This window comes from Macaca thibetana, chromosome 2, assembly GCF_024542745.1.
Source record: "Macaca thibetana thibetana isolate TM-01 chromosome 2, ASM2454274v1, whole genome shotgun sequence".
In the NCBI taxonomy this organism is placed as follows: domain Eukaryota; kingdom Metazoa; phylum Chordata; class Mammalia; order Primates; family Cercopithecidae; genus Macaca; species Macaca thibetana.
The window spans coordinates 101,036,130-101,063,371 of NC_065579.1; the positions used below are offsets into that span (position 1 = coordinate 101,036,130).

The 27,242-nt window shown below is 44.0% G+C and overlaps 1 protein-coding gene across 3 annotated transcripts in view; it reads right to left on the reverse strand.

The window, feature by feature from the left end:
* The window catches only part of LOC126948593 (putative serine protease 42), a 67,874-nt gene extending 44,138 nt beyond the window's left edge, over nucleotides 1-23,736 (reverse strand). For 2 of the 3 annotated variants that reach the window (XR_007723495.1, XR_007723494.1), the window contains exons 1-5: nucleotides 22,773-23,734; nucleotides 22,416-22,572; nucleotides 21,809-22,071; nucleotides 20,740-20,900; nucleotides 18,712-19,388 (exon numbers count right to left, since the gene is read on the reverse strand). Coding sequence is in view for 1 of the 3 variants with exons in the window: in XM_050780580.1 (XP_050636537.1) it covers nucleotides 19,152-19,388; nucleotides 20,740-20,900; nucleotides 21,812-22,071; nucleotides 22,416-22,572; nucleotides 22,773-22,974 (1,017 nt within the window). In the remaining 2 variants the exon portion in view is untranslated. Of the gene's footprint in view, nucleotides 1-17,953; nucleotides 19,389-20,739; nucleotides 20,901-21,808; nucleotides 22,072-22,415; nucleotides 22,573-22,772 lie in introns of those variants that run through there. The other variant, XM_050780580.1, reaches the window with a different exon arrangement.
* Nucleotides 23,737-27,242: the final 3,506 nt, after the last annotated feature.

Here is a 27,242-nt window from a genome sequence, read left to right on the forward strand (position 1 = left end):
CTTGACTTGCACACCCTCACAAATTAGCACAAGTAAAATTGGAGAAATCTGAGTAAGATAGATGGATTGTATCAATGTCAATATCCTGGTTGTGATGTGGTACTATCATTTCTCAGGATGTTACCACTGCAGGAACTGGGTAAATGGTATAGAGGATCTCTATTATTATTTCTTACAATTGCATGTGGATCTATTCAATTTCATAAGTTATCTCAAAAAAATTTTTAAACTTAATTTATAAAACAACACACTCAATCATAAAGCTTTAATAGTATAAAAATCTGGCCAGGCTCAGTGGCTCACACCTGTAATCCCAACACTTTGGGAGGCTGATATGGGTGGATGACTGGAGCCAGGAGTTCAAGACCAACATGGGCAACATAGCGAGACCCATTCTTTACAAAAAAATAAAAACTAGCCAGGCATGGTGCTACACACCTGTAGTCCCAGCTTCTCAGGAGGGTGAGGTGGGGGGGATCACCTGAGCCTGGGATGTCGAGGTTGCAGTGAGCCATGATTTTACCACTGTACTCTAGCCTGGGCAACAAAGTGAGACCCTGTCTCAAAATAAAACAAAAGAAATAAAGATAAAAGTTTGTATACAGTATTGTTATTGTCTAATATTGACCCCAGAATATACACTTCTAAAACCAATTAGCCTATCTGATATAAACATTAGCAATATATTATTATTATTAAGGCAAGTTATTTTCATTGTAGAAAAATAAGAAAAAAACAAGCAAACCGAAGAGGGAAATCTCATTATCTTCACAATTGGGCACATATTTTGGAGCCCATTTTTTCATATAACAATATATTCTGTTAAAAATCTAAAAAAGCTAAAAAAATCACCATCAGAGTACAATTTGCCATCTTTTCTAGTCATCTTTAGGTTTACTGATTCAACCTTTGTTTATCTCAAAACGTATTAGAATACTTCTTTTGAAGTCATTGTATATTATTTCCTTGAAGGAGAAACATTCTTTGCTGCAGTCCGATCTCAACATCCAAGTTCTAGATCTTAAGCCATGTCCAGGCAACATTTTTCACAATCTCTGCTGTTTTTCTCCTGTGCAGTTGATGAATTCAACCCAATTACAACCATGTTAAAGAACAGACTTGCTTTGTTTTTTTCAGCATCCAGAACCATATGGGAAGCTATGATTATCTCTTCATAGGTGGATGAACAGATTAACCAATAATTGTAATACAGTATGATAAGTATCTTGAATGAAAGACATGTTCGATATCTTTTGAAAGCCAATTTTTCAGTGACTATCAACATTTAAAATAACATCCTACCTAGTAATTTCTCTGCTGGTTTATTCTATACAGATATTCTTTCAGAAAACATGCCAAGTATGCCAAAATATATATAACAAGGCCCTGCAGCAACTGTTTGTAATAGTAAAGCACCATTTAAAAAAATGTAAATTCTCATCAATAAGACGCCGGTTATAAGGAAATATCTTCATGACCATGGAGTAAAGAATTATTTCTTATACAAGATACAAAAAACACTGACCATGAAGAAAGATTAATAAATGTGACACCTTTAAATTAAGAACCACTGTTCATCAAAAGGCACCATAAAAATTTGTGGAAAAAATTAAAAGCCACGTGGTGGGGGGAGATATTTGCAACACACATAACCAATTAAAAACCAGTATTCAGAATATCAAAAGAACTGAAAATCACTCACAATATGGCAGATACCTTGAAGGCGCTGCACAAAAGAAGAAATACAAATGGCCAATAGGAGTGACAAAGGAAGATTCAGAAATAAATGCATTTAAAAAATAAATAAGTTTCTTTGTAGGGTGCGAGAAAGTCAGACCTCAGAAGAATTGATTCGTCAAACCTACACAGTGAGCATTTAAAGGAAAAAATGCCATAAAATTACCAAGATCACCAGGCTTAAATGAGTCTGTTCAAACTGAGAACACAGCAACTTTCTCACATGACCATAATGTTCACAAAGGTTATAACATATATTGAGACATCAGCAGAGTAAAATTAAGAGACAAAATCATTTTTGTTTTGTTTTGAAGTCTAGGTTTGCAGGAATATTGACAGTTTTATTAGTTTGGTATCACAATTAGATAGGATGCCCCTGTTACATTTTGGTTTATTTCTGGAATCAATCCCCTGACTATGCCATGGGGAAATACTTGGGCATTAGAAGTAAGGTAGAGTGTTGGTTTTTGCTTTTACAGACCCCCCTTGTGGTAAAGTTCCTTCCATTAGGGCAAATTTCACCAAATGAGTTGCTTAGCAATTTTCTGATTCCATACCATTAATTCAAGAGTTTTGTATTACTCAACGAGTTTATTTACAAAGGAATAACAAAAGGTGTTGTTTAATACATAAAGACCTCTGTGACAGACTGCAAAAATGACCGCAATACTTTGCAGTTCCTCCTGTCAAGAGACGGAGTCAGGCTGCGGTATAAGCAGCCTTGTCACCTGGGGTATATGACCTGGCAAATACCATGGTGCTAGAGTTTGCCATGGTTAATTAAAATGCTGTAAAGAGTCTCTGATATGTCATACCTAGAGAGTCACAGTGTAGATCTCTCAGTTCTGGAGCAAGATCATACCATCTGCAGCAAAGAAACTACATTATTTGAAAAGCAACTCCTGACACACTACTAAACCCTAAAGGAAACTAAGTGCCAGACCACAAAACATCAAGTGACCAAGAAACTGGAGCTTCCTATCATAAGGTAGATATTTAGTCAGACTCACCAAGTCATAGACTCAATTGGACTAAACAGCAATCCATCATTCAATGGAAGTGATACTTTGGAACTGGATTATGACAAGTCTTGAAGACACAAGTAAGTTACACAAAGAGATGAACTAGACCCCCATGTCACCTATTTGTGATGCATTGAAATGTCTCCCTCAGTTTACACTCTTAGCCTTATGGGGAGCATCCTAGCTAAATTAGGAGGAAAAACCTGTGCTTGGTTCAAAAATGAACTCAAAATTCTGTGCCAGCTGAAAATAGGCTGCTATTGCATTCTATCCCTGTATTAGTCAGGGTTCTCTAGAGGGACAGAACTAATAGGATTTTATATATATATATTTATTTATGTGTGTGTGTGTGTGTGTATATATATATATCTATCTATCTATATATATGTATAGATATATAGATATGGGAGCTTATTAAGGAATATTAACTCACACAATCACAAGGTCCCACAGTAGTCCGTCTACAAGCCAAGGAGCAAGGAAAGCCAATCCAAGTCCTAAAACTGAAGAACATGGAGTCCAATGTTTGAGGGCAGCAAGCATCCAACACAAGACAAAGATGTGGGCTGGGAGGCTAGGCCAGTCTAGTCTTTTCACGTTTTTCTGCCTACTTTATATTGTAGCCATGCTGGCAGCTGATTAGATGATGCCCACCCAGATTAAGGGTGGGTCTCCCTTTCCCAGCCCACTGACTCAAATGTTAATCTCCTTTGGCAACACCCTCACAGACACACCCAGGACCAATACTTTGCATTCGTCAATACAATCAAGTTGACACTCAGTATTAACCATCACAAGTCCACCCCTTGTTGACTTGAACCCATATGCATCTCCTGAGATCATACATAATTTTCAGATAAAGATAATAATAAGGTTATAATTACACCTAGCACAATACAGCTATCCTTTGTACAACTGGAAACACACCAATCCCCAACCCAAATACTGTTAAATAAAGTTAGCAATACTTAAATGTTGATATGAAGTGAATAAATCTTATGTCACGTTGATAAAGGAAAAAGGAAATAAAATTATATTTTCTTAGTGCAAGTGTGTACAAACATGTTTTTAACAAAAGGAGGAAATACTCATGACAGTTACAGTCCTTATTTCTGCAGCTGGTCACGTGATCATAACTGGTATTGATGACTACCTTCTTCTACTACCTATTCTGTATTCCCTTTGCCTTGCCTTCAGCAAGCACCACAGCAGGTCGTGGCTTTTTTCCTGGTGGAGTGACCCAAACCTTCATTCCTGAAGGGTCTGGGCCATTTGCAATCTTCCCTGGATTGGGTTGTTGTAGTTTCCCATTGACTTTACTCACAGGGTGGTAATACTAAGAGACACCCTAATGGATCTCCTGTATTCCATACATACTCTTTCTTATCTGCATTGTGGAGTAGTAGACTGATTTCATCTTGATAGTTCGAGTCAATCACCTCAGCCAACACTGTAACTCCCTTCTTAGCCTGTTGACTTAAAGATAGGAGGAGCCCAAAGTGTCCAGGTGGCAATCTTAACTTCCGGTTTAATGGAATCATTGTTGTGTCTGCTGGTGGCAGCATTCCTCCCTCTGGAACTAAGACCTCTAGGCCAGCAGAATGTAGCACTGCAGGAACTGGAAGCAAAAATTTTGCTAGTGGATCATTAGGGGTGATGGTGAGTGGTGCCACTTCTACTTCCACCCCTTGATTCCTGGACTGGTGAAACCTGGCTATGGGAGAAACAGTATCATGTATTAGATTCTGACTCAGAGCATACATGGCCTTCTGGAGAACTTTGCCCCAGCCCTGCAAAGTATTGTCACCTAGTTGGCATTGCAATTGTGACTTCAAAAGGCCATTCTACCATTCTATCAACCTAGCTGCTTTAGGATGATGGAGAACATGGTAAGACCAGTGAATTTCATGAGCATGAGCTCACTGCCACACTCCTTTAGCTGTTAAGTGAGTGCCTTGGTCAGAGGCAATGCTGTGTGGAATACCATGACACAGATAAGTGGATAAGGCATTCCATGAGTCCATGGATGGTAGTCTTGGCAGAAGCATTGCATGCAATGCTTTCTCCATTGCATGCAATGGCAAACCCATTTCTGGAGTAAATATCTATTCCAGTGAGGATAAACCTCTGCCCTTTCCATAAGGGAAGACGTCCAATATAATCAACCTGCCACCAGGTAGCTGGCTGATCACCCTGAGGAATAGTGCCATATCGAGGGCTCAGTATTGGTCTCTGCTGCTGGCAAATTGGGCACTCAGCAGTGGCCATAGCCAGGTCAGCCGTGGTGAGTGGAAGTCCATGTTGCTGAGCCCATACATAACCCAAATCCCTGCCACCATGGCCACTTTGTTCATGAGCCCGCTGGATGATGACAGGGGTGGCTGGAGAAAGAGGCTGGTGTCCACAGAACAGGTCATCCTATCCACTTGATTATTAAAATTCTCCTTTGCTGAGATCACCTGTTGGTGAGCACTCACATGGGATACAAATATCTTGACAGTTTTTGACCACTAGGGAGGTCTACCCATATACCTCTTCCCCAAATTTCTTTGTCATCAATTTTCCAATCATGCTTCTTCCAAGTCCCTGACCATCCAGCCAAACCATTGGCTACAGCCCATGAATCAGTATATAATCGCACATCTGGCCATTTCTCCGTCCACAGAAAGTGCACAACCAGGGGCACTGCTTGAAGTTCTGCCCACTGGGAAGATTTCCCTTCACCACTGTCCTTCAGGGATGTCCTAGAAAGGGGCTGTAGTGCTGTAGATGTCCACTTTCTGGTGGTGTCTGCATATCGTGCAGAACCGTCTGTGAAGCAGGCCCTAATCTTCTCTTCCTCTGTCAACTGACCATAGGAAACTCCTCATGAGGCCATCAGTGCAGGCTGGGGGAGAGAAGGCAGGGTGGCAGGAGTGGAAACCATGGGCATTTGAACGACTTCCTTGTGTAACTTACTGTGCCTTCAGGACCTTCTCGAGCCTAATCACGTATATACCACTTCAATTTGATGATGGAATGCTGCTGTGCACAACCCACTTTATGGCTAGATGGGTCCGAAAGCACTCAGTTCGTGATTGGCAGTTCAGGTCACATGGTGACTTGATGACCCATAGTCAAACATCCAGTTTCCACATGTTTACTAGGCTCTTGGCCTAGTAACAGGCCAAGAGCCGACTCTCAAAAGGACAGTAGTTATCTGCAGAAGATGGCGGGGCCTTGCTCCAAAATCCTAGAGGCCTCTGTTGTGATTCACCTATGAGGGCCTGCCAGAGGCTCCAAACAGCATCCCTATCTGCCACTGACACCTCAAGCACCATTGGATCTGCTGGGTCATATGGCCCAGGTGGCAGAGCAGTTTGCACAGCAGTCTGGACCTGTTGCAGAGCCTTCTCTTGTTCTGGACCCCACTCAAAACTGGCAGCCTTTCAGGTCACTCGATAAATGGGTCAGAGTGACACACCCAAATGAGGAATATGTTGCCTCCAAAATCCAAATAGACCCACTAGGCAGTGTGCCTCTTCCTTGGCTGTAAGAGGGGCCAAATGCAGCTACGTATCCTTCACCTTAGAAGGAATATCTCGATAGGCCCCACACCACTGAACCCCTAAAAATTTTACCAAGGTAGAAAGTCCCTGAATTTTAGTTGGATTTATTTCCCATCCTCTGGCATGTAAATGTCTCACCAATAAGTCCAGAGTGTTTGCTACTTCTTGCTCACTGGATCCAATCAGCATGTCATCAACGTCATGTACCAGTGTGGTATCTTGCAGAAACAGAAAGCAATCAAGGGCTCTCCAAATAAGATTACGACACAAAGCCAGAGAGTTGATACAGCCCTGAGGGAGGACAGTAAAGGTATATTGCTGGCCTTGCCAGCTGAAGGCAACTTGCTTCTGGTGGGCCTTATGGACAGGAATGGAGAAAAAAGGCATTTGCCAAGTCAATGGCTGCATACTTGGTATCAGGAGATGTGCTAATTTGCTTAAACAATGAAAGCACATCTGGTACAGCAGCTGCAACTGGAGTCACCACTTGGTTAAGCTTATGATAATCCACTATCATTCTCCAAGATCCCTCTGTCTTCTGCACAGGCCAAATGGGAGAGTTGAACAGGGATGTGGTGGGAATCACCACCCCTGCATCTTCAAGTCCTTGATGGTGGCACTGATCTCCGTAGTTGATCTCCGTAGATCTCCCGGGATGCAATGTTGTTTTTGATTTACTATTTTTCTAGGTAGAGGCAGCTCTAATGGCTTCCATTTGGCCTTTCCCACAATAATAGCCCTCGCCCTACCAGTCAGGGAGCCAATGTGGGAGTTCTGTCAGCTGCTAAGTATGTCTATGCCAATTATGCTTCTGGCACTGGGGTAATGACCACAGGATGAGTCCAGGGACCCACTGGACCAAGGTCAGACTTGAGCTAAAACTCCATTAATTACCTGACCTCCATAAGTCCCTACTTTAACTGGAGGACCACAATGACATTTTGGATACCCTGGAATCAGTGTCAGCTCAGAACCAGTGTCCAGTAGTCCCTGAAATATCTGATCATTTCCCTTTCCCCAATGCACAGTTACCGTGGTAAAAGGCCATAGGTCTCCTTGGGGAAGGATGGGAGAAATATTAACAGCGTAAGTTGTCGGTAGTGTAATGGGGTCTTTCCTCAAGGGGACCCAGCCTCCCCTTCATTCAAGGGGTTCTGGGTCTGTAAACTGGCTCAAGTCTGGAAATTGATTGAGGGGCCATGATTCTCTGTGTTTATAATTCAAATTAGTCTGTTATCCATCCGACCTAGAATTTTCTGCTTATATAAATTAAGTAGGAATACAGTAGGCTTCCTATCAATTTCACTTCTAGAAACACCTTGATTAATTACCCAATGCCAGAACTCTACATGAGTCAGACCATTCTGATTGCTGCTTTGCCTCTGCTGTTCATTACGGTAGCTATGCCCACCTTGCCTTTGATGGTTGAGTGCCACCACTTGGCCCCTACCACCTTGAGATCCAATTATTCCCACTGTATTTAAATTTTGTAGTTTAGTGACTGCAGTTCCCACTGTTAGATCTGACATACAGAGAAGAGCACTTACAGGGCCCTTCAAAGACGCAGGTACTAACTAACCTCACAAATCTATTTCACAAGGCATTGATCAAGGGTATATCCTCTGGACCCTCCCAGCTGGGATGAGTAGGTCTAAAGTGACTAATCCACTCCACCATCTCAATCTTCCTAAGCCTTTGGATGCCTTCCTCTATATTAAACCAAGGGAGATCAGGCATTTCCAGCTCCCTCACAGTGGGCCATCTTTTAATGCATATTTCAGCTAACCAAGCAAACAAACTATTAGAACCTTATTTTAACTCACCAAGCTGCAACTTTAAATGCAGAGTCCCTACTTAGTGTGCCCAAATCAATAAATTCATCCTGATCCAACTCTATGTTCCTTCCACCATTATCCCATACCCTTAATATCCATTCCCATGCCTGTTCTCCGGATTTCTGCTTATATAAATTAGAAAACTCAAGTAGTTCTTTTCAAGTGTAGTGCACCTTCTCATGGGTCACACTCTCAACCTCACCTCTAAGGGCCCACCAAGACTAGTTATAGGTCTAGTTATAGGTCTAGAAGCAAATGGGGGTATGGGGGGTGGCTCCTGAGGAGAATCAACATTACCTTGTCTGGCAACTGTCTCAGAAGAGGCCATCGCTGTTGCCTCAGGCAGCACAGGGTTTATCTCCTTAGACAAAGGTAGAAAGGCTGATGGCAGCACGGGTCAGGGAGGGGATGTTGCCACTACTGGGGATGAGAAAGCTTTTCTTCTGGCCAAAAAAGTTCAGCAGAGTTTACAAATTCAGTGTCCCCAGCTTCATCAGGGTCCTCTTACAAGTCCCCATTCCAAGTTGCAGGGTCCCATTGTTTTCCAATCAATGCCCTCACTTTAACAGTAGACACCTGGCGAGACTGTGCATGCACATTTCATTGCAGGTCAGCCACTCACATGTAAGAGCTTATGCCTGCTTTTCCACAATTTCAGCTCTTTCTCTACAGGAGATAAGACTCTCACACAGGGCAATCTTAGCAGATTTGAGGCTCAGTATCTGCTTCTGAAACTGGGAGTTAGAATCCCTGAGTTCACCATTCTCTTTCATCACTTTGTCCACTGAACTTAAAGCAAACAACCAGCTTCATTTTGTTCTTGGCTCTCCACATATGGTCAAAGGTATTGTGTATAGAGTCACTAAAGTCCTTGCCTCTCATGAGCTGTGAATCAGGAATGTCAAATGTATTTATTTTGCATAACTCTCTAAACAGTTCATGCCAAGGACTATCAGTGTTCTCCATACTATTAGAAGTAGAGTCCTGCCGGGTGTGGTAGCTGATGCCTATAATCCCAGCACTTTGGGAGGCCAAGGCAGGCAGATCACAAGGTCAGAAGTTCAAAACCAGCCTGACCAACATGGTGAAACCCTGTCTCTACTAAAAATATTTTAAAAATTAGCCGGGCTTGGTGGCCAGTGCCTGTAATCCCAGCTACTCGGGAGGCTGGGGCAGGAGAATCGCTTGATTCTGGGAGGCAGAGGTTGTAGTGAGCCAAGATCGTGCCACCACACTCCAGCCTGGGCAACAGGGTGAGATGCCATCTCAAAAAAGAAAAAAAAAAAATTTAGAAGTAGAGTCCTTCACATTGTTGCGTCTAATCATGTTAAGCAGCCAATTCCAGAAACCCCAAAACCAATGAAATAACTCCATCCTTAATATTCTGTTCCTTTAGAACCACTCCTGGTACCAAAATCTGTATTAGTCAGGGTTCTAGACAGGAGACATATATATATATATGAGAGTTTGTTAACTCACACAATCACAAGGTCCCACAATAAGCCATCTGCAAGCTGAGGAGCAAGAAAAGCCAGTCCAAGTCCTAAAACTGAAGAACTTGGAGTCTGATGTTCAAGGACAGGAAGCATCCAGCACAAGAGAAAGATGTGGGCTGGGAAGCTAGACCAGTCTAGTCTTTTCATGTTTTTTCTGCCTGCTTTATATTCTAGCTGTCCTGGCAGCTGATTAAATGGTGCCCACCCAGATTAAGGGTGAGTCTGCCTTTCCCAACCCACTGACTGAAATGTTAATCTCCTTTGGCAACACCCTCACAGACACACCCAGGATCAATACTTTGCATCCTTCAGTCCAATGAAGTTGACACTCAGTGTCAACCATCACAATCCCCCATTCATGAGTGTCCCTAAAAGACAGTGGTGAGGGGAAACCCTATACATAGAGTTTCACACAGTACACCTGGTCATCAACTTGCTGTAAAGGGAGAAGTGGCCTGAGTAAGAATATATATGGACCCTCAGGCAGTGAAGAATGACTTGTCTGGTTGGTTGGGCCTTAGAGCAAAATTCAAACATTTGGGGAAGAAGCACATGGCTAGACCTATAGGAGTGGGTATAATAGGTGTGGCTTTTTAAAATCTCATACCAATGCCCACCAATGGGTATCTGCTGAAGAAGAAGCACTCAACGTTGAACCAGGTGGATAGGATGACTCCTCCAGTAGAGCTCAGCTAGCGCCTGTCCTTGTCAACCTCTGCACTACACGCTGTGCTCAGGAAAAGAATATAATTGTGTTGGCAGGATTGGAGGCTATTCATTCACCCAATAAAACAGCACGAGTTTCCTCTGAACAAAGGTGATCTAGCTACTACTGCTCTGAATGTCTAATCTGTCAGCATCAGAGAGCAATGCCAAGCCTTTGATGTGCTACATTCCTGAAGGAAACCAACTAGCTATTTGGTAGGAAGATGATTATATCAACCTCCTTCTACCCTGGAGGGCCAACATCTCATCCTTACTGGGGTTCATACATATTATAAATATATACATATATCTTATAAATAATCTTTGTAAAAATTATTAATTTATTAAGTATTGATCTTTTAATGTACATGCATTTAATTATTTTGTGTGATGAAATGGCAAGTATGCATAAAGCACTGCTGCTGTACGCAGAAGTATGATGCTGACTCAAGAAAACACATGTGCAGTTGTTTGAGTTGTGAACTGAACTAGCTGGTTTTATCATGGGACATCATTTTTACTTTCAAAGAATGAATCATAATAGAACTATTGTTATTTTGACCTAAGTATTTGGCAGGCATTTTCTCAAAAATAAAGTAAGTTAGAATCTGTAACTTTAAGAAAAATGACTGACAGTATTTGTTGCCAATGTTAAAATTTGAGCTTTCAAGTGAAAATTTGAATTTTGGAAAATTTGTATGTGCTACCATGAACACAACAGCTTTCCAATCATTAAAGACTTTTCTGATGACAGTGGTGGTAATCTGAGTGAAGGCAATTCTTTTCTGATACTGTACAGTACTCTATAATGAAATGTGTCAACTTTTGGAAAATCTGCATAACTAAGTAAACCAATATTTTCCAATGATTTTACAAAGTTATGCATGGGTAAAAGGCCCATTCAAAATGAAGGGTCAACAGATTTTAATGTAATGAGTACAAAAGTTCAGTTTTATATTCTACATTATGGGTTTTTCTTTTCTGCCACATGGTCAGGCTGCAAATTTTCCAAACTTTTATGTTCTGCTTCCCTTTTAAACATAAGCACTAATTTCAGATTATCTCTCTATGAATGCACATGGCTGACTCTACACTTTCAGAAAAAAACAGGTCACCTCTTGAACGCTTTGCTGCTTAGAAATTTCTTCCACCAGATACCCTAAATCATCTCTCTCAAGTTCACAGCTCCAGAGATCTCTAGGACAGGGACAAAATGCCACCAGTCTCTTTGCTAAAGCATAGCAAGAGTGACCGTACTCCAGTTCCCAGTAAGTTCCTCATCTCCATCTGAGACCACTTCAGCCTGGACTTCACTGTCCATATCACTATCAACATTTTGGTCAAAAGCATTCAACAAGTTTCTAGGAAGTTCCAAACTTTCCCACATCTTCCTGTCTTCTTCTGAGCCCTCCAGACTTTTCCAACCTCTGTGTGTTACCCAGTTCCAAAGTTGCTTCCACATTTTCAGGTTATCTTTATAGCATTACCTCACTATTCCAGTACCAATTTTCTGTATTAGTCCAATTTCACACAGCTAAAAAGAACTACCTGAAATTGGGTAATTTACAAATAAAAGAGGTTTAATTGACTCACAATTTCACATGACTGGGGAGGCCTCAAGAAACTTACAATTATGGTGGGAGGCAAAGGAGAAGCAAGGCACAGCTTACGTGGTGGCAGGAGAGAAAGCAAGCAAATGGGGAACTGCCAAACACTTTTAAACCATCAGATCTCATGAGAATTCATTCACTATCGTGAGAACAGCATGGGGGAAACCACTACCATGATCCACTCACCTCCTACCAGGTTCCACCATAGACACACAGGGATTACAATTCAAGATGAGATTTGGGTGGGGACACAGAGCCAAACCATATCAGCTACCTTATCCTTGATATTAAGGTGTGAATCTTGTAGGATCTCTACTGATCACCCAAGTATTCAGTGAGATCCCTCCTCTCTGGTTGGGTGAAACTTGAATGTCTCCCAGTACTGCGTGAGTTCTGAGAATTGCTTAACTTATGGCTCCCTGGCATTTGTCCTTTGCCTAGTCACCTGGAAATTTACCCTATTCATGTGCAAATTAACATTCAGCCAAAGCCTAAAAGGGAGTGCTCTGCAGATTTCTGGAACTTTCTCTGATTATCTTCACCCTATATAGCATGGTTTGGGAAACACTTCTATATATAGCTAAATAGTAAATATTTGAGACTTTGTAGGCCACACATAGTCTCTGCTATATTCTTTTTTTAAAAACAAGTCTTTCAAAAGTGTATAAATCATTCTTATCTTAGACCTGTACAAAAAAAGGCTATGTCTTGAATTGGTCCACAACCATAGTCTGCCAACCTCTGCTCTACAGTATTCTGATCTGCAAACTCCAGATACGTAGCCTTCCTGAACTCAAATCTCTGTCTCCTTCACTTAGTGATATCAGTGTTCTGTTTGGGTTTCCCTCTCTGTGCCATCTGAAAATTGCCTCCACCAAGGAGGCCAATATAATTATATAACTCACTTCACTTGTTTTCCTTCTCTCTAGGATCACAGTCATATACTGGCTATTGTCCTAATAGCTGAAGTTATTAAAATAAATAACTCTGAATAAAATAACTCTAAATAAAATAAAATAAATAACTCAGAATAAAATAATTCTGTCCAGTTTTTTCTAATTGTTTATAATGGGAAAGCAAGTTCTTTAGTGAATATTCCTTAATGGCCCTACAATATCATTTTGTGTCTTTTAAAAAACAGATAAAGGCCGGGCGCGGTGGCTCAAGCCTGTAATCCCAGCACTTTGGGAGGCCGAGGTGGGTGGATCACAAGGTCAGGAGATCGAGACCACAGTGAAACCCCGTCTCTACTAAAAATACAAAAAATTAGCCGGGCGCGGTGGTGGGCGCCTGTAGTCCTAGCTACTCAGGAGGCTGAGGCAGGAGAATGGCGTGAACCCAGGAGGCGGAGCTTGCAGTGAGCCGAGATCGCGCCACTGCACTCCAGCCTGGGCAACAGCGTGAGACTCCGTCTCAAAAAAAAAAAACAAAAACAAAAACAAAAAAAAAACAGATAATAGAATTGCCAAGTCCAGCTCAGTTGGGGAGACCCTAACCCAGCAGCGCTAGAGGAATTAAAGACACACATACAGAAGTATAGAGATGTGAAATGGGAAATCAGGGGTCTCACAGCCTTCAGAGCTGAAAGCCCCAAACAGAGATTTACCCACATATTTATTAACAGCAAACCAGTCATTAGCATTGTTTCTATAGATATTATATTAACTAAAAGTATCCCTTATGGGAAACGAAGGGACAGGCCGAATTAAAGGAATAGTTTGGGCTAGTTAACTGCAGCAGGAACATGTCCTTAAGGCATAAATCGCTCATGCTATTGTTTGTGGCTTAAGAATGCCTTTAAGCAGTTTTCTGCCCCGGGCAGGCCAGGTGTTCCTTGCCCTCATTCCCGTAAACCCACAACCTTCCAGTGCAGGCGTTAGAGCCATTGTGAACATGTTACAGTGCTGCAGAGATTTTGTTTATGGCCAGCTTTAGGGCCAGTTTATGACCAGATTTTGGGGGGCTTGCTTCCAACATGTCCCCCTTCTCTGATTTGCAAAGAGATCAAAGCAAGGGCAGCTTTGTCACAGTGAGCTACTTCTCACAGGAGTCGGGATCCGCATCTGCACACTACGCAAAGACAAACACAGATTAAAAGCACAGTCATCACTGATATCACAGAGCTTCCAAGTGTTTCTATCCATTTTAATGGGCTACTAGCTGCTAATTTGTCTGCAGCTCCTTTAAGCACTCCAGTTTCTGGTATTAAGGTCAGGTGTGCCTGGGATGCTTTAAATATTTGTTCTTTTAATTTTAAATCCTTATGTTAAGCGCCTAGAGCTGGCCATTATGAACATGTTACAGTGCTACAGAGATTTTGTTTACGGCCAGTTTTGGAGCCAGTTTATGGCCAGATTTTGGGGGACTTGCTCCCAACGTAGAATAATGCTTGGACTGATTTCTAGGTCTCTTGATCTGAAATTTCCACATCACTCTTTTTGTTTTTAAAAAAATGCCTAACCAAAGACTAGAGTTAGCCCAGATTTTGATAAATTCCTAATCAATCTGGTGATTAAGTTATCTCGGAATCTCTTTAGCTACTCCCTTCTCCTCCCATACCCCTTGCTGTGAGACATCTGACTTTCTTAGATAAGGCAATCACATAGAAATGTAGGAAAGAAAAGAAGTTGGGTAACTTCAGAATCTTCATTCTTTCCTTTTCATTACTCCTCCAGCTATTCAAGACCCAAGTGTTTAGTAGTCTGAAATTTGTTTTGCAACTGGTGACCTGCAAGAAAGTAACATGTGTGAAAGGTAAAGCTAGCTTTGTGTGTGTGTGTAAAAGGTAAAGCTAGCTTTTTTTTTTTTTTTTTTTTTTTTTTTGGAGACAGAGTTTTGATCTTTCACCCAGGCTGGAGTGTAGTGGCGCAATCTTGGCTCACTGCAACCTCCGCCTCCCAGGTTCAAGCGATTCTCCTGCTTCAGCCTCCCGAGTAGCTGGGACTACAGACACAAGACACCACACCTGGCCAATTTTTGTGTTTTTAGTAGAGACGGGGTTTCACCATGTTAGCCAGGATGATCTCAATCTCCTGACTTCGTGATCCACCTGCCTCAGCCTCCCAAAGTTCTGAGATTACAGGCCACCGCTCCCGGCCAGTAAAGCTAGCTTTTAAAGCTCATACTGCTGACCTATAGGAGGAACCTTAAAGGTCATTAAGTGAAGACATAGCACTTGCACCAAAGAAGTCATAAAGGACAAACGTGTGGTGAGGGACGGTCTCTAACCAGCAATAGGAAAGTCCTCAATTGTTCTGCTAACTTGGAAGACTACTTGCAATCTAAATTGAGGGAGTGTAATTTCTTTCACTCAATGTAATGTTTTTTAAATTTCATCCATGTCATTTTGTGTATTCATAGTTCATTTTTATTCTTTTTCTTTTTAAATGTTACTTTTTCATTTATTTTTAAATGAACAAAAGTGTATTATTTTTATTGCTGACTAGTATTTCATCACTCAACTGTTGACATTAGGATTGTTTCCAGATCCTGGCTGTTATGAATACAGATGTGATAAACATTCATATATAAGTCTTTGAATGGTGACAAAAGTTATTTGCCTGACCAAACTTTAGTCAGGCATCTAAATCTTCTCCTAGATCTGTCTGTGCACTTCTTTGTAAAATCTGCTTTTACCAAAAGAACTCTGCTAAGTCCATTTAGCCAGAACTCCCATTCTTGCTATCTGATTATCCTCATTATCTGATCAGTTTCCTCATCCTCTCCCATCCCCCAGGTGATGTCTGATCACTCTGGCCTATCTTAAGCAAGAATCCTGTTAGGTCAGATGAGCCAGGATCCCCCTTACACCCTACTATGGTTTCACTGTGTCCCCCAAAGTTCATGTGTTGGAAACTTTATCCCCAAAGCAAAAGTGTCTGAAGATGGGCCTAATGGGAAGTGTTTAGGTCATGAGGGCTCCACCAATCAATACATTATAACAAATTTTATATCAGAATTAAAGCTAATTATGAAACGGCTTCAGGTTATAAGTTCTCTCTCTCTCTCTCTCTCTCCCCCCCCTCCCCCTCCCTCCCCCTCACCCTTCTGCCTTCTGCCACAGGATAACACAGCAAGAAGGCCCTCACAAGATGCCAGCACCTTAAGATTGGACTTTCCAGCCTCAAGAACAGTAAAAAATAAATCTTCTTTTATAAATTACCCAGACTGTGGTATTCTGTTAAAGCAACACAAATGAACTAAGACACCCCTGATATTTCTTCTTAATAATGTTCCATCCACTGATCCCCACACTTCTCTTTGGTTATAAATTCCCACATGTCTACACTGTATTCAAAGTTGAGCCCAGTCTCTCTTCCTCACCCTGGAAGGGAGACCCTATTGTAGTGATCCTTAAACCTGTTTTGTTGGTCCTCAATAAAGTCTTCCTTGTTGTGCTTTAATAAACATTACTGAATAATTTTTTCTTTAACAGTGAACATTGTTGCTATTTTCTTCAAGTCTGTGGCTTTTATTTTCATTTTCTTAATACTGTCTTTCTAAGAGCAGAAGATTTTAACTTTGTTGAGATCCAATATATCATTCTTTTCTTATGTGGTACATACTTTTTGAATCATATTTAAAGAATCTGTGCCTAACAAAGATCAGAAAGATTTTTCTTCAAGTTTTCTTAGAGAAGTTTTATAAATTCAGGTTTTACATTTAGTTCTATAATATGTCAATTTTTCTACATAATGCAAGGTAAGGATCAAGGCTCACTTTTTTTTTTTTTTTTGCATAGGAATATGCCATCATTCCAGCACCATTTATTAGACTTACCCTTTCCCCCAAATAATTACCTCAGCACTTTCGTTGAAATAAATTGGCCATATGGGTGGGGGCCTATTTCTGGACTCTCTATCCTGTTTCATTGATATATATATGTATGGCAAATGCACCTGAAAGCAATAATTTAACTTAAGCATATCTGGAGAATGACCCTACCATCTAAGAAGAATGTGTATTCAAGGTGCTGAGCTAAGGAATCCAGGAGTGGCCAACCTACAGATTCCCTCCTTATCTATGAAAGACATCTGAACGCCCAGCCCATCCCTTGGAACACAGGCCATATAGGGGGATCAAGGCCCTTTGTTTTGGATTAGATGGAGGTTGCTAGGTGGAGGGTGTTAGGTGAAAATGTATGTTTCTTACAAACAGTAGCAGTTCTCCTGTCCAGCCTGCTGCCACTGGACCACCCCTGTATGTAAGTCCCTCCAACAAACCCTATGTCTCATTCACTGCCTCCAGCTCTTTTCTTCAGCCTCCTGGATACGGTGCCATCCCTATTAGAATCAACAGGGCTCCAGCACAATACCTTATGCCAATACAACACTGTCTTAATTACCATACCTTTATAGTAGGTCTTGAAATCCAATAGTTATCTGCATCGGTTAATTCTAGGTCCAATATGGATGAATCTCAAAAACCACATATGGAAAAAATACATGGAGGGTAAGAAGCCAGACACAAAAGAGCATTTGCTGTATGGCTCCATTTATACGAGGTTCAATAACATGCAAATCTGATCTGATAGTAATCAGAGCAGTAGTTATCCACCAATCTCTACCTTTTTTTTTTTTTTTTGAAACAAAGTCTCACTCTGTTGCCCGGACTGGAGTGCAGCAGCGTGATCTGAGCTCACTACAACCTCGACCTCCCAGGTTCAAGCAATCCTCCCACCTCAGCCTCCCGAGTAGCTTGGACTACAGGCATGCACCAACATGCCCAGCTGATTTTTGTATTGTTAGTGGAGACAGGATTTAGCAATGTTGTCTGGGCTGGTCTCGAACTCCTGGGCTCAAGCAATCTGCCTTCCTCAGCCTCCCAAAGTGCTGGGATTACAGGTGTGAGCCACTGTTCAGCCTCTACCAATCTTTATTCATGTAAATATTCACATGCACCTTCTTTCCATAGGCAAAACACACCAATCCTCTCCTAAAAGGAGGCAACTTCAATGTTTCATAAACAAAGGAGGAAACTGGAAGCAATAATGTGGTCTGCATCATATCAAAGAGCTACCCTGGGACCCAAAGGGTAATGAGGGAAATGGTCAGAATCGGTAAGCACCCCAACTCATCATCTCCCTAACCTTCAGCCCTGTGTTTTCCATAGAGCCTGATTAAAGTGATCTGGTGCTCAAGGTTTGGAGAAGGAGAGGCAGAAATAGGCAGAAAATGGAGGATGTAGTTTGGGATGTAGTGCCCTGATCCCTCTCTTGCTTCCAGTTTCTCTCACTTCCTCCTTCCCAGATGCAATGACTAGCAAATTCAGCTACAAAACTCCATGCGGAAATGCTGATGGCCATGGAGAGCATAGGCAGCAAAATCCAATTGTCTAAAACCACCCATCCAACTCACAACTGGGTAGGCAGAGACTACCCCTCTCACTCTTTAGTTTAAAAAGAATCATCAACATCTTCCTAAGTTTAATGTGAGGTAAGTTCTCTTCAGTGTCCCCAATAACCAGGCCAGTAGACATGCAGAACACGGGAGACTCTCCGAATATTTATTTAGTTGATTTCTAAAAACTCCATACTCCATAACAGACTCAATACAACTTGCAGCGTCCCTGAAAGTGGCCACTAGGGCACTGAGGAAGGGGATGCCAAGAATGGGTTGCTCCAAAAAAACTAATGTGGCAGAGGCTGTCCACTCGCAGATGGATCCACACTGGGCTGCAGGGGATCTTCTCCCAGCCCCAGACAGTGGAGCCAGAGTGGAAGTCCCAGACCTCACACCTCTGCAGGGACCTGGTAACACCTCCTTCACTCTCTCTGAGCAATCACCCAGCTGGCTGGTTTCACAAAGTCTCAGGTGGGAGCCCTGACACCAGAAACACGTTGAATGCTTGCTTCGCCGTTGATGATGTCTCTTCTTTGATAGATGTTCCCCCAGATATTGATGAGTCACCATGGCCCACCTGGCAGGGCGGCTGGCCCTCTAGCTGCAGTCGGTTCACTCCCTCCTTCCCACCAGCCAGCGCACAGCCCTGGTGCAGGTGTGGCTCAGGCAGGTGACCAGAGCACCAGGCAGGGGCACTTTCCAGGCCCCAGTCTCCCTGCCATGCTCTATTGTATGGATCTCCAGAGGGACCGTGGATTCCAACTGGGATTTGCAGAAAGGGCATTGGGAAGGAGTGGGAGGTTGGAAGAGAGGCCTAGTATAAGACTCAGAAACAAAAGGGGAGTGGACTGGGGTGATCACAGGGCCACCAGGATGCCCAGGGGCCGCAGCAGATGCAGGAGTAAAATGAGGAACACTGCTGGATACGAACAGGTAGCCTGAGCCACCACTGCCATCAGCCACTTACTGTAGACACCAATTTCTGTATAAATTCCAGGCAATCCGCGGCGACCACAGCCAATGCCCCAGCTCACAATCCCTACCTGGACCCATGTGTCATCATATTCACAAGCCAAGGGACCCCCAGAATCTCCCTGGAGAAAGAGAAAGAAACGAACTTCAGAAATTGAATAGGATCTATATCAGAGCAGACTGACTGTACTACAAGGTGTTGAGGAGACACGCACACATAGGGCTTCCTCCAGCACCTCAAAGGCCCCACTGCCCAGATTTCTGTGAATATGACAACTGAATATGTGAGCATGGGAACTAAAATGTTAAGGGGAAAACTTTAATATGCTCTGAGAAAATGATGACTTCTCATTTTCCAAACCATAGTGACTCTTAAACTTCTTGAACATCACCTCAGCATGGCAGCCCCCTAAACCCTTGTATTTAGCCTGAAGTTTCTCTACAACTCCTAACCTACATAGCCAGTTCCACACCCTCCAACTCAAGCAGAATTCTGCATATCCTTTCCCAAAGCTCCTCTGCTGACCAACCATCTCAGTCAGAAAAATAGGGTCCTCTTGAACCTCTCCCTCACCCCCACTCCTACATGCAGTCAGTCAACAAGAATGGATAGGTCAACCTCAAAAACACCTTCACTTGCCTCCCTGCTCCAGGCACTGCTCAGGACTCAATTTATCATGGCCCAGGTGATGAAAACAAGCATTTAGACTTCTGTCTATGCACCACACAGCTCAGGGAGTCATTTATCGAAAAGGCAAATCTAATTATGCTCACCAAAGCCCCCTCCCAAGTCCTGCCAGAGCAAAATCTAGAAAATTGGCACTGCACTCCAAGCCATACACATTCTGACTCCAACCCACTTCTCAGCCACATCTGCTGCCTCATTGCTCCAAATGTGTAAAGTGTCCCTTAACATGAGAAGTACCCTCAGACCTCTGAGCCACTGCACATGCGATTCCCTCTCCTTACAATGCTGTTTTCCTCTTTCCAAGAAATCCAAAAACTCATTCTCTAAGACCCAGCTCAAATGGCCTCTCCTCAGGAAGGCAGCTTGGTGCCGAGGGAAGAGCGTGGGTCTGGGAGTTGGTACTCACAGGAGGATCCTGAGTAACGTCCTTGGATCTCGTCTTCCACATTCATACAAGGGGTGTGATGTTTATGTTGCAGGGTTGTGGTGTGGGTTAACTGAGATAATGAGGGTTAATGTCCACACTGGCATGGTGAGCATCACATAGGAGGACCTCAATTAGTACGGCATATGTTATTAGCATTTCCCACCCCAACTTTCCCACACACCAGCAGTGCCCCCAGGCAGTGCTCCTCCCTTTTGAAAGAACAGACCAGGCCAAGTTAGGGCAGCCATGGCAGGTTTCCCTTTATGAATCTCTTTAACTCAACTAGGCGTGAATAGAGGAAGCAGCAAATAACCCAGACTCTGCCATCTGGGAATGGGGAAAGGATCCATGAACTTACCTGGCAAGAATCTTTTCCTTGTTCTTTATAGCCACAGACCATCCCTTTTTTTATTATATCCGTAGTAGATGACAAAGCCTTTTTTATTATCTTATTACATTCCTCATAGCGCATGATGTATTGGTCCACCTCCTGGAGAATTTCTGATGTAAGTTTCTCTCCTATCAAAGAAGATCATCAGATCTGCACAAGTGGACAATAGGCCCCTAAGCACCCAGCATCCCTCTGGAAAAAGACAAGGCAGTGAGTATTCTTCTCATTTGATACAGAAGGCCCAAAGTTGATATGAGGAGAGGAGGATGTAAGAAACAAAACCAAGACAAAAACAGGAAGAATATTTCAGGAGAGGGAGAGGCAAGGCCTTGCCAACCTGAGAAATGACAACCAAGTATCGTCACTCTAAGTATCAGTAGTAATAGTGAGAGTGTGTCCTGTGCATCAGTAAAGCATCTTTACTCTCTAGAGCAGGATCACAGACTCTCAGGCAGAAAATGCCCCAGAAGTACCAAATCCAGCTTCTCCCCAGGGATAGGAGGGCCTACACCCCACCAACAGGAGTCTTCTGGTTCTCTCTACATCTCCAGGAACAGAAAATACCCTATCCACCAAGGCAGGTGCTTCCAATGAGGAGCAGCTCTGACTGGCAGACAACTCATTGCCCTCTGAGGTGTTCCTGGGGAGAACTTTATAGCATCTGGCTCTGTCCAGGGAACCTAAAAATCCCCCCAAACCAGTCAAGCACAGTGCCCCCACAAATCCACAGAAAGAGATGTTGCCCATGTGTTTCTTCTTCTCCTGGCTCAGCAACTCCAGTTCCCAGCACAAAAGTCTTCCTAAATGGCTGCCATCAAATATTGGTGTTGCAACAAAAGAACTCAACCCAGTTTCTGGTGTCACCCAAGACAACCAGGAACCATGACCCTGACAGCTGCTAAACTGCGTGTCCCTCACAACCTGCCACCCACCAGGCAGTCTGCCTCCCTGCTCCTCTCTGTAGCCTTCCTGTCTACTCCAGGGGTAAGGGTGCCTCCTCTCTGCCCTAAGTTTGCTTCCTGCCTTGAAGTCTCACCACCTTCTTGTGTTTTGCCCCATCCGGTCACCCAGCACCTGGTCCTAGCTTCCACCTGGAAATTCTCCTGAGGGATGCAGATAGGCTGGATGTTTGAGGTAAAATTCACAGGATGATGGAGCCGGAGAAGGGCAAGGTCATTTTGAACGGCTGTAACTGTTGAGAACTTAGGGTGGACAAAAGCTCTTCGGACAGGGACCACCACACTTGTGTTTTCCTTATAGACACTCCGATCTCCCATCTTGACACTGTAACGGAGGCGGCTGTGGGAGAGAGGACATGCCTCTAAGAAAAGGCCTAGGAAACATTCTTTGTGCCTTTTCCATACATTTCCAATGTTTCTCAAACTGGCCTCAATCTCCCGGGCCACTACCCCTACCACCCCATCTCCATCACCAAAAACCCTTCCTTGATCACTCTCAAACTTGGTTTGCCTGCCCAACTTAGACATGCCTATAGCAAGACGACCAATGCAGAGACCCCCTCCGGCTTCACTGTGAGTTTTGTTTCGTTGTTGCCAAATTGCCAGGGCAATGGAACTCAGTGGGTGCTTGAGGGGGCTGGTCTGGCCCCAGAAGGCCCCCCAGCCCCGCGTGTCGCTCCTCACCTGGAAATGCAGTGGCCTGCCGTCAGCACCCACGTAGTGGTGACCAGGGTGCCGCCGCAGATGTGCCTGCCTTTGGCCCTCACGCTCACCTGCCAGGGCCACTTCCCTTCCTCCGCGTCCACTCCTCCCATGATTCTCAGAGGGGTTCGGCCACACACTGGGGTGAGGATAGTGTAGGATGAAGAACTCACTCAAAGACACAGGATTTGACTCCCCGGGGTGCCCCGACGACAGCCAAGAAGGACCCGTGTCCCCCAGGGCTCCGAGCCACGCTTCAGATTCCCCGGGCTACCAGGTAGCACCTGCCCCAGCCTGGCGCCCAACCTCCGCCTGCGGGCCTCCCACGCAGTGAGTCACCTGGGAAGGAGGTAAACAGATTGGGTGGGGGGCGCGCCGCAGGTCCTGAGGCCGGGCTCGCTTTGGGGTTCTCGCGGCCCTCCTCTGAGAGGAGAGCGGAGGGAAGGAGTGGCACCGCCCTGCCCGCCCAGTTCTGCCAGGGCCAGGGCTGAAGGAGCAGGAGCCAGGCCAGGAGGCCCAGGGAGCCGCCGCCAGAGGACATGTCATGGATACCGGCTGCCCCTCTCCCGACAGCTCGCGCCCCTGCCGGGGGTTGGCTGGAACCAGGGCGCCTGCGAGGCACGAGGGGGCGAGGCCGGGGCCTCGAGGGGTGGAAATGGCGGAGCCGACTTGCCAGACCCTGGTCTTGCCAGATTCCTTGTCTGAGTGGGAAATGTCGCCCTCGCGGTGCGGTTTCACTCAGATCCTCACTCCAGACTATGTCCAGCCAGAACCCTGCCCAGGACCAAGGGGTTAGGGTAATTCTGAGAAAACTCCCTTGATGGAGACCTCCTGCTTTAGGGTCTGCACTTAGGAGGCAGGTGCGATGCTGCTCCTGCCCTTGCAGGAGTGGTACCTGGCCTGGAGCTGGTCGGGATAGGTCTTCTGGGAATTCATCGAGGAGCTCTCATTCTCCATAGCGTCCTCAAATCAGGGCTTCATTCACCAGACCTAGATATTAGGGTAGGAGGACTTTACAGATGAAGCAGGCTAGACAGAGGAGTGGGCTGCTCTTCTGTTTCAGTCGCAGGGACATCTTTTAAACAGCCCGCAGGTCAATCCACTCTTATTAGCTCTGTGTCCCTAATGTCTATTCTGTCTGTTCTGGTAACTCATCCTTTTGTCTGCTGCCCAAGACCTACTGCCAAGCCTCTGCCTCTCCTGGCTTCATCTTTGTTGAAGTTGGAGGAAAAACAACAACAATAACAGCTTTTGAATTGCCGTATGTTCCACTTTTTCCTGTCCAAAAGTGGACAACCATGACAGTGTTTTCCAAGGATGCCGGTGCTCTCCTCACCAATTTATTGTTCTAAGTCTTGGTGAAGGGGGTATTCTCTAAGGCCCTCTTGGAGCTCAGGGGAGTGGGCGAGCAGGTCATACATCATGAATTCATCCCAATATTCCCCTCTCTCTAACTCTCTCTCTACATTGAACAAGTGTAGGGACCAGCCCCACAGGGCCTGTGGGTTTTTCTCCTCATGTGTGGAGACGAGAGATCGTAGATATAACGACATAAGACAGAGACAGAAAGAAAAACAGCTAGGCCCCAGGGGACCACTACCACCAAGACCTGTAGTGGCCTGGACTCGCTGCTATTTATTGTATTCTAGGCAAGGGGGCAGGGTAAGGAGTATGAGTCGTCTCAAAAGATTGATAAGGTCACGCAAGTCACGTGTCCACCGGACAGGGGGCCTTTCCCTTTGTGGTAGCCAAGGCAGAGAGGAAAGGCAGCATACATCAGCATTTCTTCTATGCACTTATCAGAAAGATCAAAGACTTTAATACTTTCACTAATTTTGCTACTGCTATCTTCTAAGAAGTTAAAAGGAGGAGCCAGGTGTACAGGTGGAACATGAAAGTGGACACGGAGCATGACCATAGAGGCACAGCACCACAGGGAGATGTTTATGCCTCCAGATGACTGTGGGCAGGCCTGGCCAATGCCAGGCCTCCCACAAGAGCTGGTAGAGCAGAGTGTTCTCTAACTCCTCCAGAAAAAGGGAGACTCCCTTTCCTGGTCTGCTAAGTAACGGGTGCCTTCCCAGGCACTGGCGCTACCGCTAGACCAAGGAGCTCTCAAGCGGCCCTTATCCGGGCATGACAGAGAGCTCACACTCTTGTCTTCTAGTCATCTCTCACAGTGTCCCTTCAGCTCCTAATTCTGTATGGCCTGGTTTTTTCTAGGTTATAATTATAAAACAGAGATTATTATAATAATAGAACAAAAAGTAATACTACAAACTAATGATTAATAATAATTATATCTATATCCTATTTCCAGTATAACTTTTCTTAATTTAATTATTTCCTTTATTATACTGGAATAGCTTGTGCCTTCAGTCTCTTGCCTCGGCACCTGGGTGGCTTGCCCCCCACAAACAAGGAATTTCTGACATATCACACTTGGTAGCCAAGTGTGGGCCACCACTGAGTTCAGGTTTAAAACAACCAAGTAGCAGCCAGGCGCGGTGGCTCACACCTGTAATCCCAGCACTTTGAGAGGCCAACACAGGAGGACTGCCTGAGCCCATGAGTCACGAACCCATATCCAGCCTGGGCAACATGGAGAAACCCTGTCCCTACAAAATATAAAAAGATTAGTTGGACATGGTAGCCTGTGCCTGTTGTCCTAGCTACTCAGGAGGCTAAGGTGGGAGGATCCCTTCAGTCCAGGGGTTCCGGGCTGCAGTGAGCCATGATCGCACCACTACACTGCAGCCTGGATGACAGAGCAGGACTCTGTCTCAAAAATAAAAATAAGCAAGTAAACATGTAAAGCAAGGGTGTCCAATCTTCTGACTTTCCTGGGCCACACTGGAAGAAGAATTGTCTTGGACCACACACAAAATATGTTAACATTTATGATAGCTGATGAGCTTTAAAAAAATCACAAAAAAAATAATGTTTTAACAAAGTTTATAAGTTTTTCTTGGGCCACATTTAAAGCTGTCCTGGGCTGTATGTGGCCCATGGGCTGCAGGTTGGACTAGCTTGATGTAGAGTCACTTTCACCTGCCTGTTTGGTATCTACAAACAGACACCAGCAAACTGAATTCAGAATTTCTGGTAAATGTACTCCTGGTAAATTTGGGCCCAAGCCTCTCTAATCAAGAGTCTGCAGAATCCAATCCTATACATATCTCCCAAGTTCTTTCCCATGAAAGTTAGCAAAATCTTGCAGTTCTTTTTGTAAGGAAGCCTTCTCCCCCTGGGTTATACTTTGTATCTGTCCTTCCAGAGCATGCTGGGATCTGACTGTACTTATTAGGTCTAGAGGCAGTAAAGATCTGCTGAAGTGGTATGGGTCTAGAGGCAGTAGATCTTTAGACCTACTAGAGGTAGGTATGGAACTGGCATGCCCTTACCCTATAACTTCCTCAGTTGAAGTCAATACAGTAGCTCTAGGGTAGAGAGGACCACCCTTGTCAAAACAGAGGATGCACTGCTTCTGTTAGCAAGGGAGGTTCAATGTGGCTGGGAGTCAGATGTCCTAAATCTATCCAAATGTGCCTCATTTAAATTTTCATGGTCTCACTCTTTCCCAATCAATGCCCTGACTTTTATGTAAGAATTATAATGAAGCTGTTAATTCCATTTATGTTGAAATCCAGCAACCCAAAAGATGAGATACTACATTTTATTTTCAACTACATCAATCCTGTAGTGACAAGGAATATGAAGTTATTTCAGGAAATCATAGAAGCTTTTAATCCAAGAAACTAAAATTCAAGATTGCCATTTGCCTTCTTTAAAATTTTCGTGTAGTAATAAGTAACCAGTCTTCCCCACAGTCCTTATATCTTTCATTTCCACAGTAACATCTATTGTGGCAGCCTGTTATCTTTTAATGAACTGTGAAAAGCAGAGTGTGGCCTAGAGTGAGACTTTAGAATCTGTGAGAGCTGCAAACACAAAGCAAATTTGCATCTACTCATAGGCACTTCTCCACAAACTTCCACCAGGTCTTCAAGAGAAAGATTAGAGGCAGGGCAAGAGACCAAAGAAAGCCTTGCCCACGGTGCAGTCTTTGGGGAGGTGAGCAGAAGCCACTGTGGGAAAGGCATGACATCTGGCCTGGATCCTCTACTCTGTTTCCCAGCAACTCTACCACCACCACTAACACTACCACTACCACAAACACACACACATGCACACACAAATACACCAACCCTTTGCCACCAGGGGTTCAAAGGGGGCATAAAAATGTCACTTCCAGGGCACAGATAAAAGCCTATTATAGCTGCGTGAACATAACATTAAATATCCTCTATTTCTCCGGGAGAAGTAGGAAACTGTGCTGCTCCAAACCTTTAAAGATTATCTATTCTGGGAGAGGGGCAAGGTCACTTAGAAGGCCCCATGACTAAGAGCCAAGAACATAGCACTTGCCTAAGAGTGAGGCTGAGCCAGAACAATAAAGAAAGCCCCCATTACCAGGATAGCAAGTGTCCAGGAACAAGTAATAGCTGTCTGCTGCTGGAAGAGTGAGGGTAAAAGCACAGAAAGATATCCTCTCTTAGACATAGGCACAAAGAGAAGACCAATGACTGTGATTTGAACAGACACTGAGAAAAACTCTCTAACAAACCAGCTACCACTCTAAGCAAAAAAATAATACTGGAAGAATTTGAATTATGTACTTTTTGAGAGTAACCACACTAACAACAAAACCTGACACATTGTCTCAATGCCTCCTCCTTAAAGAAAAGGCATGTCCATTTCTGGACATAAATAGTGTTTACCCAAGTCTCCACTAGCCTTCACGGGAAG